The 13,058-nt window shown below is 40.7% G+C and overlaps 1 protein-coding gene across 3 annotated transcripts in view; it reads right to left on the reverse strand.

Annotated features, from left to right (window-relative positions):
* Window positions 1-8,862, reverse strand: part of PEX5L (peroxisomal biogenesis factor 5 like) — a 101,324-nt gene extending 92,462 nt beyond the window's left edge. The window contains exon 1 of one of the 3 annotated variants that reach the window (XM_068200369.1): window positions 8,396-8,862. In XM_068200369.1, the coding sequence (XP_068056470.1) occupies window positions 8,396-8,416 (21 nt within the window). In that variant the 5' untranslated portion in view covers window positions 8,417-8,862. The remainder of the gene's footprint in view (window positions 1-8,395) is intronic. The other 2 variants (XM_068200371.1, XM_068200367.1) reach the window with 2 other exon arrangements.
* Between the last annotated feature and the right edge of the window lie 4,196 nt (window positions 8,863-13,058).

Genomic DNA, 13,058 nt, shown 5'->3' on the forward strand with positions numbered 1-13,058 from the left:
ATCCAGGTTCTTAATATAACCAACACCTTTGTTTTTCTGCCTTTCCTGAACAGCATGTAATCCTTTTTTGTGAGTGCTACATGGATTATTGTTCTTTCACTATTTCCATGTAGTATCTACCCGTCTTCTAATAATTACGATTTCTTTTGTTTGCACAGGTTCAGGCAATCCTATGCATCTCTTCCAGCTGTATATAACTTGCCACGTCATGTACATTACCTGGATTAGGTAAAGTGGTAATATCAACTGTTCAGAACAAAACCAGCACTCACTTACTTCCTAGTTTCCATACTTTTCCACTGTTTTCTCTGTTGTACATCATAATTTCCCCCCTTTCTTTCATCGAACATTCTTTCTTGTGTTCCTTTTTCAAAGCCTTCTTAAAATTGTCCTGGTTCTTAAAAGGATGTTAGACAACAAATAGCAAAAGATGAAAGATGTCATCAACATCTGAAGCCTGCAACAGGAAAATTATATTCCTTGTTAAACTTCCATGAATGACAGCAGAAATAACCTGTCACTTTGATGAGACACACGTCAAGCTGTATTTTTTATTTTATTAATAATTTCTGTCACATTTCTGTCATTACTCCTATGACAATGGTGTCCAAGGCCATATTGAGGACTAAGGCCATCTCCTACCTAGCATAAATAATATGAATGTGTTATTTGGTTTAAAGTATTTTTTTTCAGATTTTAAGAGGTTCTGACAGATTACTAACATATCAAAATGTGATGTTTACTCCCAGTTTTACATAATACTCAGAAATACTCAAAAAGCTTCTATTTATTATAGTCTTTGTTTATTCCTACATTAAGATTAACAAAATTCACCACAGGAAATTCTGTGAAGTTAAACTCTAATATTTAGCATTACTTATTGAGAACCATATTTCTGTATTTCAGGCTAGGCTTAAATGGGCAAATATTTCCCCCTATTTAACTGATTTTTAATTAACAATGAATAAGAGTTCCTGGACCTTTTATTGATACACCTACTAGTCAGAAATGCTGAATCTGAAAATGCATTTTGTGACAGCTTTCCTGCCCCTATCCAGGAAATGCTGTATTCACCAATTGACACTGTAGCTTTGGAACCCGACTGGTGACATTGGGAAGACAGAAATTAACATGAAAATGGGTTGGAAGCAAATTACTCTGTTTTTTACAACAGCGTAATTTCAAATTGGTTCACTGATATAAAAGTTAAGATACAGCGGGCTCTAATGTTGATGAAGCAAATTTTAAAGTCTGTTTTCTCAGCTTTTGAAAACTATTAAAGTCTATAAAGCCAAATTATTGATACTAAATGCATGTCAAAATAATTCTCAAGGTTTCATTTTTAAATGTTAGTGGACACGAGCATCTGATTTCTTTTATGTATCTCATAACAGCAAACAAAGTCGTAATCAAGAAAGGTAATTTATCTAAATTTATTGCACTGCACTTTCCTTATCACACATGCTTTTGGTGTTGCTCTAAATGCATAGATGTTACTTTGTTCTAAATGCATATTTTATTGAAAAACGCTGTCCAAAAGTGTTGGTAACTTGTATTCAACATCCATGTTTGGGTAAGAGGTGTAAAAAGGAAATGATATGAAAAGAACACGTTACCAGAAGACAGCAGACTGCTCTAAGACAAGTGAACCTGAAGCAGCAGTGTTCCACGTTTTACAGAGAAACTCACACTTTATTTACGGTGGCTCTTCTCCCGTAGGGATTGCAAAAATAGAGAAGCATGTGAGAAAAGTGAGTTTATGGGTACCCTGCAAACATTGTAGATAAAATTCAGGTGTTTTTTTAAAGCTGGCTACTTCCCTTCTCGTGGCAGTCCCCTATTGCTTCCTAATCCTCACACGGCTTGTGAAGACGGAGCTCGGCTGGTGAGAAATTTTCCACCATCAGTTCACCTCCCTCTAACCATGTGAGTGAACTACTACTCAGTGAGTAGAACTTCGCTGTGGAACACTTGTTTTTGTTTTGTTTTGTGCCCAAGCGGTGCTGAGAGGGAACTCTCAGTGGGTGGGTGGGCAGCAGGAGGGAAAGCAGCACAAACGTGGCTGGAGGCAAAACATCTCATGAAAGCCTTCAAACTCCAGCAAGGAGGAGAAAATCAGCAAGCAGGACAGGGAGAGGAGCAGCAGCGGCAAATCTGAGTGTCACGATAGGCAATGGAGAATAGAGGAAGAAAACTTAATTCTTACATCTACTATGAAAACCTACAGAAGTTTGGCACAAAATGCTTTTTTGAGAGGAACTGCAGTAATGCTGATACATGATTAATTGTGCAAACGCTGGGAAAATCACATTCAAGGGCTAACATTAAACTTTGGGTTGTGATTTGTATTTCTGGGCATGGGTAAACTGATGAGACATGGATTTTTTTTTTCCATCGCATATAATGAGTTTCACTTACTTGATATTTTAGAATTTACTTTATTTATATGCAAATAAACCACTGGAAGTAAAACTAATGTACCAATGACTCAGAACTTCAAAAGCTTGAGAGCAGAGCAATGAAATGTTAGACTGTTTATAATAATTCTAACCTGGCAGAAAAAATTTGCTGAATTTGATCTTTATGATCCTTAGGCATTTTATTAGAAATATACAATGAAAATGATGAAAATCCATAGATACAGAAAGTCACCTCCTAGTTTACATGCCACGACTCTGATTTGGAAGACAAGTGTTTCTCAGTTTTGCATCACCTATTTCTGAAACAGACTGTGCAAAATTAGATTCTGTGACACAAACAACTAGTATGTACTTTGCGTGCTGCGTATATTAATTCTAAGTAGTATTTCAATGCTTTTACCTTTTTCATTTTCAACATTTGCAAAAAGAGTAGCAAATTAAGCTGGATAGAGGATTTTAAATGGACCTGGTTTGTACATCAACGCCCTTTCTTTAAAACTTGCTTAGAAACAAGATTATTTTAAATTACAAAATAATCTAAAGCTGAGCTATGAGAATGCATTTCCTAAAGTCTAAATTTCTGTATGAATTTTTTTTTCCATTCTTTCATGCATGTTGTTCTATTTGAACAATTCATCCTGATACAGCTGGTGGATTTTATTCCAACGTTTTATCCTCCTCCTTTGCATAGTAAATTGTGACAATAGTGGTAGATTTAAAAAATAAAGTACAGCATGGTTCTTGAGTAAACAGTGCTTCTTTGGTGAAAGTTATATACTGGGTTTAGACTAACATTTCTATTAATATATGACAGGGACTAGGCTAGGGGCTGTTGTTTTTCTATTTTTTGAATGAATTTAATTCCAGAATAGAGGGGTGGATCCTTAGTTAAGTTAGTAAAAATTCTTCCTAATTTGCATCCAGTAAAACACAGCATGAGCCAAGAATTTCTGAGCCTTTGCAAGCTCAGAAATTTTCTACTAGGCTCTTGTAAAACTGCTCAACAGCTTCAAGAAACACTGCTCTTTACCAGCATTGCAAATACTCACAATTTTTACAGTTTCAGTCTGTGCCTTTGCCAAATGCAATTTATCATCTACTTTCTTTGAATGAACTTCATTCTATGAAAGTGAGCTCATTAGTTTTACCTTTTTTCAATTTACAAGCAGTTCATAATCTGCTGTTCAAAACTTGGTAGAGTTGCTACTGAAATACTGGAAAATATCAAGGCAAAATGGAAAACATACCACCATAAAGACTGCCCTAGTGTTGTGATTACATTAAGAAAAGAGTTGTAATAATAAAATACTATCAGTTTATTGCCATGTAATTTTACCTAGGATAGGAGTTATGATTCAGAGACACCACTAGAGATCAGTTAGGATCACAGCCACGTGCCCAGATTTTTAAAATTTTGCAGCTTGAAGTTATTAAGTTTATGTTGGAATTAACAGCAGAGCAGAGATTCAACTTAGCATTGAATTGAATTTTATGTTGTGCATATTCTTTGTGGGCCATTTTATTAATGTAAAAATGCACATGCCTTTTTTTTTTATTCATAACTGTTTAATAGCTTGAGGTTTATTTATTTTAGGTAGCAGTGTCACCAACACTGTTACAGTATTTTTAATACATTTCCAAGCAAACCAAAATGGGATTTGAATCTGCAGTTAATATTGAGATTGTTCTGCTTCCCTTTCCTCAGTGAGTTAGCTATGTCTTAAATGTTGAGAAATCAGTGCAAAAATGCCTTTAATAAAATATTTAGCAATACTTTTTATGCCCACTAAAACATGTGAAACCCCTGAGGTTCCAACTTGGAAGAATTTTCATGTACATATACCTAATTTTTTGCAGACCCTCTACGAACATATAGATGTGTGTTTGACAACTGAAATCATAATGGAATGTGAATGATTAATATGGATCATTTCATGTACCTAGGAAATGCCAATGGCACAATGTTAAATATCACAACATAAGAATTAAGAGCATGAAGCTGATTGCCTATGCAATTAAAAGTTTAGGAGACAAACTATCAGATCTGGAACTTGGCCAAGGCATTGTGACTAACAAGCCTGCTCCTGCAAAAAAGTGCCAGAGGAGCTCTGATACCCCTGTGTGGTCAAGATTTCTGCTTTGTCTAAATTAAGCCATCTCAAAGCATAACACAGCCATATATACAATCCCATGCCAACATTTGGCAAAGCACTTCTTCTGTTCAAGCATTTGTGCTGGGGAAGGCTGACTAAATACAGCATCAGGGCAAACAGTTTTGAAAGCATTTATTTTGAATTTCATAGGAAGCCAAATGCTGTGCAAATACTGTTTTATGACTGAAATTTGCCCCCTGTTCATTTATAGTACTTTCATAGAAGTCAACAGGAGGACTGGCACCAGGTCTATAATATACTGTAGAAACTTTAAAATATCTTATAGTCAGTTGTGAAAATTTCAGCAATTTGAGAGCAGTGATCGGGGGTTGAACTCAGCTTATGTTCTTCTTCCATCTGGTCTGCTACTGTTCTGTTGAAGATGGAATTGGATTGCACACATTATCCTAAGAGACAAATACTCTCTTTCACCTGTACAGTTTAGCATTTAGACTTGGCTCTTCTGCCTTATCTGTGAATCCCAGGGTGTGCTCCCGTATCCATCAGGTTCCATCCTGTCAGAGCCTACATCTACTGAATTAAACAGGACTCCTTACGTAACTGAGGTTGTACATTTGTGGACAAAGAACCCGTGCATCTCATCTGAAGTTCTCTCTCTCATGCAGAAGCCTCATCCCCGGGGCTCAGGAGGGGAGCTGGAGCCTCAGGACCCCGGCAGTCCCTGCGGTCACTGTGCAAACCCCACCGGTCACAAACACGGAGCAATCAAAGGCTAAAGCTCATGAGGATTCTGAAACAGCTTTGAAAGAGCTCCCGTGGCACTGTACTTCTCTGCATCCTAGTGCTGCTCGAGGTGCTGGCTCTGTGGAAGGCCACTTCACCTCCCTCCTGGTGTTTTACCTGAAAGCATGTAGTGCACAAGTGATGGCAAAAGCAAATCCTACAGAAAGGCACCTGGAAATGTGAAGGCAGGACATATCTTCCTCTTAGATGTTTTAAACTGCCTTTGGAATTTATTTTAGGACCTCTCAAGTATTTCTGTATTGTGAGGCTTCACTTAGAAACCAGTAAGAAGAAAATCTAAACCTAGGTCTTGGAAATAAACAAAGTGATTTTCTAGCTTTTGGGGAAAAAAAACCAAAAACAAACCAACAAACCTAATCTGTACTATAAACAAAAAATTAAGAAGAGATACACACATCATGGCCTGATGTGGTAAAGTAATTTCAGTGGTGGACATCAGCAGAGCTTAAATGCAAAGTATATTTCATCTACACTTGCACAATTTACTGAGCTCAGTCAGAAATTCCCTGCTGAAGCTGATAATGATTGATGCCTCTCCAAGATAGGTAAAATCCCAATCTCTGTAATTATGCTTATTACCTTGTTATGGCTGTTAAGGGTCTCCCCTTTTAGAAGTATTCCAAGAATTAGCTGAGTTACAGCAGGTTATTAGTGAAACGTGCTCTGCAAGCATCTTTTAAAATAAGGGGACTATGGAATTAATTCTGCAGATTTTACTTTTATATCTGAGAACAGAACAGGAGGAAAAAAGAAATGATTTCTGGAATTCTAAATCAGATCCTGCGTTTGACCCCAATAACTTCAGAAGAGCTATTGCTCTAAGGCATGTAGGATCAGGCATTATATTCTGGCCCACCATTTTGCATTTGGATTTACCCAGTGAAGTTTACCCAGCTAAACACCCCACCCTCTCTTCAAAAGGTGTAAGTTCTATTAAGGGCTCAGTGCTTTAAAAATCAGATCATTTTTGCTTAGAAGTCCAGGGTGCTGACTTAGGTGTCTGACTTGATCTGCCCAAATTTATGGATGGGATGGGTTTATGGAATAGTTCTTCCTAAATTAGTAAAAGTCTTAGAAGAATTCTTGGATAGTAAGAAGGGACCTATAATGCTTAAAATGTGCTGACAATTTTCTTTTTTTTTTTTTACATGTCTTTGTATGGTAACTTAGCTTATGTTCCAACATGGTTTAATCAACATTACAGTAGATCATCTCATTGCAAAGAAATTAGCTTTTTATTGTCTTTGCCTGACTCACTTAAAGGCTCTAATTAAGGATATACTAAACATGAAAATCTCTCCTAAGGCTTTAGGCTTTGTAGATCTTATCTGAAGCTCATTAATGCTTCCTGTTAGGACAAAAATACATTCAAAAGTTTGGATGATGAACTGAGGTGGGCTTTGTTTTTAAAAATGATAAGTGTACTCAACAGGAATAGTATTTTTACTTCAGCATGCCTTTTAAGAGAATTTGGTTATAATTTATTTATATTTGATCTAGAAAAATAAAAGTATTTGGAAAGGGAAAATTAAAGTACACCAGTCACAACATATTTGCATGCTTTGACCTTATTTCCTATTGCAAGTTTGACTTCAATATTTGAATGACTCAGAAAATTTACTGTGCTGTGAGACACCTCAAGGTTCCATTAGATTCCCTTTTATAAAGTGCTGTACATCTGTTGAAATCTTGCAAAATGTCACCCGCAGCAAAGAACTTCTGCTTTCTTAAGGATGTAAATACCTATTTGGCAATGTCCCATTCAGCAGCATTATTTATAGGATTGGTTTTTTTGTCTTAACCTTATTATCAGGAATAAACGGTAACACTCATACTGCCTCCATTGATTACACCTCCTGTTAAAACCTGTTTGCTCTCCTATTACAAGCACTATTATGTCACATTATTTATCACTGCTGCGACCAGATAACACAAACACGAAAGAGTAACCGGTGTCATTCAGCTCTGGAAGGCAGTGCTGAATCAGGGTCCCCTCTTCACTCTTCTGTATCGCGCACAGCCCAGGTCTGACACTGCCTGCTGTCCCCCAGGAGCACTCACTCGGGGTTCAAACGCTGTGCAAACCAAGCACAAGTGGTCAGCTCGCACCTAAGGCTGCAGCTCCTCTCTGAACAGCCTCGGTGCTAACACCACACACAAGGCTGGTGCCACTGTGCATGATAAAAGCATTTGATCGTTCCTGGCAGGGAACACCAAGCCAGATTGGGTCAAAGCAAAGGAGTGAATCTGGGAGATCAGTGTAAACCTTTACTCCGCTTTGACACTTCCTCCTTCGGAACAGACTTGGCTTTCCAAGGAAGAGCCATGTGAAGCAGAGCGGGAGTCAAGGTTAAAGCCATCAGGTCCAAGGCAGTGGAATGTTTTTATCAGGGAGGGGTGTATTCTGCCAAGGCAACGTAGCTCAGTAGGATCATGAGACAAGATTTCTGCCTAAAATCTTGAAGTCTCTTCACCATGTGCTTGAATTCATTCTACAAAGTCATTCTGTGGCTTAGCAAAATTAATCCTCATCCCGTGTCGGGAGGGAGGAATAGAAATCCATCACCTTTAAACACAACACACTGAGCAAACCGACAGCTTGAGTGTGGTGTGAAACCTTTGCAGATTTTGCAAAGCAAGTGCTCTGTCTTTTCCCTTATTGTTTGCCCTTCACTTGACATACAGGAAGAGATGCATCAAGAGGATGGCAGGAGACATGTGTCACTTAAAGCATGCCGTAACAATGTTTGCCCTGGAATACTCCCTTGAATCTGTTTGAACAAGCAGGCATCACACATGGAAAAATACACAGAGAACTTCACCTAGTTACAAAGTTGACAGAACCCCTTTGGCGTCCTCCCCCGCTGAGCAGCGCCAGCCCCAGGCACGCCGCTCCCTTCGGCCCTGAGCTGGAGTGCCACGGTCACACCGCACCGGGTCACTTGTTGCACAGTGCCAGGGTGGCATCTCCCCTCCGCTCAACCCACCGAAACTTCCCGGAGCCGCGTTTCAGCGGAGCCCGCTCCGAGCTCCCCGTGCGCCGCTGCGGCCGCTTACCTGCATGTGTCCCTGGTACATCCTGCCCTGGCTGCTCCGCTGCCGGCAGGTCGGCTGTGCGCTGCGCTGGGGGCACTTCTCCGGCCGCTCGACTACAAGAAAGAAAAAAAAAAAAAAAAAAAAAAAGGGAAAAAAAAAAGGCAAAAGGGAAAAAAAATTAAAAAAAAAAAAAAAAAGCCTAACCCTGAAGGAGCTATTTTTGGCTAAAGCTCCGTTTGTCCTGGCAGCTCCGCTACTGGTTTCAGTAACCCAGAGCTGTTCGCCGCCCTCCTCTTGCCTCGCCGCCTGTTTCCCCCTGCGAGGCGGTGCCGGCACTGCCCAGGAGCGGAGCTCGGGGGTGCTGGGCAGGCGGGCGGACCCGGGCAGGGCTGCGGGCGGCCGGGCGGGGAGAGCCGCGGGGCGGAGCGGGGCCGCCGCTGCTGCCGGGCCTCGTCCCGCTGCAGCCGCCCCGGCCTGGCGGCCCCGGCCCCGGCCGCCCTCCCCCGCCTCCCGCCGGCAGCCCCGGCCTCCTTCCCGCCCCCCTTCCCTCCTCCTCCTTCCTTCTCTCCTCCCTTCTTCCCTCCCTCTCTCCCTCCGCAGGGGGAGCGCGCAGCATCCAGGGAACGCGCGGAGCCCCGCGGCCGCCGGGCGGAGCCGCCGGGGTCCCGCTGGAGCCGCGGTCCCCCGGCCCCGCCAGGGCAGGCGGCTCCCGCTGCAGTCATTAAAAGAAAAAAATAGAAAAACAACGCCAAAAAAGCCCACGAAAATCCTGCTAAGCATAACAGCAAAAATCGAAGCGTCCCGGAGGCAGGACTCGGCAAAACCTGGATGTGGCACACGGAGCCCCCGCGGGTCGCGAGTTTCGCCTCCCCCGCGGAAGCGGAGGGGGCGCGCCGGGAGCGGCTCCGGCGCGGCCGCATCCCGGGAATGGTCGCTGCCCGCGGAGCGGGAGCGGCAGCGCCGCGCTCCCGGCCGCAATGAACCGGGTTTCAGCAAAAGGACCGGCCGGGCCCTACCTTGTGCTCTGCGTATGAAGAGCGAGCGTGATCTGTTGTGATTCCCAGAAAATATCAGGAGACTCTTGTTCTGGCTTGGTAGTATCGCTTAGTAGCGTTTTTCAACGCTTGCCAAAGACACTGTTATATAGGCAAAAACCTGGCACCGGCCCGTACGTGCAAAATTCTGACCTTGTAAACTGGCACAACAGGCCTGGCTAAATCCTGAAGGAGACACCTGCATCGTCTTGGATCCAGCTTTTTTCTCCACTTCGCCACCTCAAACCTGAAACTCCCAATCTGCTAAAAGGAGCAGCTGCTTCAATTTCATCGTAAATTTCTGTCCTACCCAGTGTGTCTATATTCAGTAGCACAGAAAACCTCCAGCGCCTGGAATTTGCTAGATTGTGTAATGTCTTGGCTCTGAGCTCTCAAGTTTCACTATTAAACTCCACAAAACTTTATGATGCTTTTGATAGACCAGAGCAATCCAACCTTAAGCATGCTCCTGTACTAGAGCAATGTAAAATAGATTTCTTATTCCTGAAACCAGCACATTTGTATCATCACAGCTCTCATTTCAGCTGACTAAAAAAGCCTTTTTGAAGTGTTCTCATTCAGCTAAAAAAATGGGTTTTTGCAGAACATGAGTTCGTAAAGTCTTCAGTGATGGCAGAAGCAAAATCTATCCAATTATTTTTTTTCACTTAGGCTTAAGAGTTTTAGATAGATAGCAAAAGTGACAGTTCTCTTACATCCAGTGAATATGTATCCAGCTCACTGAGATTTTCAGAGCAGCCAAGGGGTTTAGCCATGTATTGGTGATAAAAGGAAATAAGAAATGATTTTTTTTGTCCAAATCCCTTAAGCTGCTTTGAAAACCTCAATTAGGAGCTGATGAGCTTAAAATACATCTTTAGGATTGTTCATACATGTTAGACATATATTACTGTAAAACTTCACAAAGGGTGACTGCACTCAGGTGAAAAGATTGGATTTGAATTATCATGGTTTCACCTAAAATACACAATATGGAGAACAGATTTTTCAGATGTAAATATTTGGCTGCCTTTGTTCTCAATTTCTAAGTTTAGATCTAGGTGAAAAAACCAAGTCCTGTTTAAACTTGGAGCCAGCTCTGATGTCTTTGCTGTTTGTTGAGATTTTATTAGACTCTTTAGCTTTTAGTAATCTCGAAGGAGCAATTCTTCACTCTGACTATGGTAGATCCAGAGTGTGCATTCCTGTGTCAGTGTGCAGGTTTTCCACAGTAGCTGAATGTTTCTAAGGCACTTGAAAATATCTTTTTCTTACTTTTTTTTTATTGTTATTGTTGTTTTAAGTCTGAGGCTCTTGTGTTTTTGTCAGGGGGGAAACTGGGGGAAATTTGTCAATGCCAGTGTGTAGGAATATCTCATTTTTTTAAATCCAAGTATATGCATCAAGACTTAAATTTTTTCTACAAGGTATGAAAATCACATTTATAATAGAAGAGTTGTTAATTTATCAGTGGTTATTCAAGCTATGTTATTTGTGAGTGTGGGACAAACACTGGTAGAATTTGTCAAGGTCCAAATACTAGAGATTAATAGTGTAGTGTGTTACAGGCATTTTTCCTAATGCATCTGAAACACAATTCAGATTTGAACCTTGCACAATTTGTTGATGCAATGGCATGTTGATGTCACATTTTGGCAGGATTTGAGTGATCCAGTAAAGCCAGATAGATCCAGCTTTTGCCTTTTTCCTTCACAGGGGCTAAATCTCTTGGCATTGGTCAGGGAGAAAGCTGGCAGAGCAGCAGTTGGTGCAGAGCAGAGATGGAGGAAGATGTGTGCAGGGACAGAGGGGCTGCCAGGGGCTCCTCCTGCTTGGGGAGCTGTTCCTCAAATATGGCTCAGCCCAAGGCACACTCACGAGTGCTCTGCTTCCACAGGTGCAAGCTCTGCCTTTGCTCTCACTCTTCACAAGAAGAAGCTTCAGCGAGATTGTTTCTCTCTCCATCCGGTCCTAATCTGGAGCCAGTTATTGCTCAGTTATACACCAGCTTACATGTGGGTGCTGGGTGGCACAGAAAGCATTAATGTGTAATTCTGTACCATGCATATAAAGGCAAGTTCTTTACAGCTTAGAAACAGGTGAGTGCCAGGATCCATAATCTTCTCTGACTCTGCTCTGTTTATGAATGTGAAAATCTGTTTTGTTGCAGGGCATAGATAATCGCACAAGGTTCACTTGCTTAAAATGCTTTGGAAACATTTTTCTTTTGTGTTCCCTTTTGGTCTGTCTGTGTGGCTGCATTAATATTTGAACCAGTGATGTCTGTGTGCTATGATCTCTCTAATCTTTGTTGTTTGTTATGGCAAAACTGGAAAAAAACATGGTAGCAAATATGAAAGTCATAATGTTTGTTAAGAAAAAGAAAAGTCACCATATGGCTGAACAGATTTTAATTAATATTAAATTGCCAGGAGAAATTTTGAGAGAAGTCAAATAAAAATCCTTTATTTTACAAATAAATGCTCAGATTTTGTTTTTGAATACATTGCTGGGGCGATTGGGACTATTGGGAAGCCTGAAGTCAGTAATGGGAGGGCATTCTCAGAAATACAAAGTGCACAAGGTGATTTTGGAGAAGCTGGCAGTTACCTAGCTACTGTCAAAACCCTGACACTTAACTACTCCTGGGAGGTGGTAGAGATTTCATTCCTTTAGACCTTACTGATATTTCTGTCATCCTGTAAACTTAAAAAAATACTCTTAAATCACTGACTGTAAAATTGCACACGACCATTTCTATAGATTCCAAGCTAAGAACACTTATTCTAACGTTCTTCATTAACACAGTGATGGGAATGGCAGGGTCTGTGATTTCCACACCAAGAAACCACATGGAAAGGGTAAGTCACGATTTTTATTAGGAAAATCTTAAACACAAACAGATAGACAGGCCTGCACACTTTGTGTAGAAAAGTGAAAATATCCTCAATGTGTTGTGTGCAAAGAACTGTTCAATGGAAGAGTTTGAAATGCAAACTGAGGGGGATGAGTTGTAGCACTGGAGACTTGGAGGGGCCACTTTGGGGAACTTGTGCCTCTGAATGCCCAGCAGGTTGCTGTACCCATCACTCAAGGGTGCTTCTCAAATCCCTCTGGATCTCTGGTGTTTCTCAGGTGTGACAACAGATTGTGTTGGCAGCATCCAACAACTGCACAGGTTTGGTCATAAAGACACAGATTTGCTGCTTTGTTCAATAATAGATTAATGTTCTGGTGCATATATGTTGTATAAAACATCAGTCTATCAGCTCATGTAACCATGGAGATAAGTAATTCGCATACATGGAAAATCTTTGGGTTCATTTATGCCAAGTGCCTATACTTTATTAAGAAATAGATATTTACAAACATTATTATTAATAAATATTTTCATTAATGCTGTTTTCTGCTGAGAATAATTGGCCTAATTTGTGAAAACATGGAGCTGATTAAAAATTAACTACTGAAAATAACCTAGCTTATTCTTAGACTCGAGTGAGATTGCAAAAAACTGTCAAAATTAATATATTAATATATTAATAGTGTTAAACTTTATCAAAAACATATAATTAGGGTTTGTAATACTGTTAGTTCTGACAGATTCTAATTACACTTTATACTTTGTTTTCTAGTGGCAGTTAGAAGGTATG

The sequence above is a fragment of the Anomalospiza imberbis genome, chromosome 10 (genome assembly GCF_031753505.1).
Source record: "Anomalospiza imberbis isolate Cuckoo-Finch-1a 21T00152 chromosome 10, ASM3175350v1, whole genome shotgun sequence".
NCBI classification, from domain to species: domain Eukaryota; kingdom Metazoa; phylum Chordata; class Aves; order Passeriformes; family Viduidae; genus Anomalospiza; species Anomalospiza imberbis.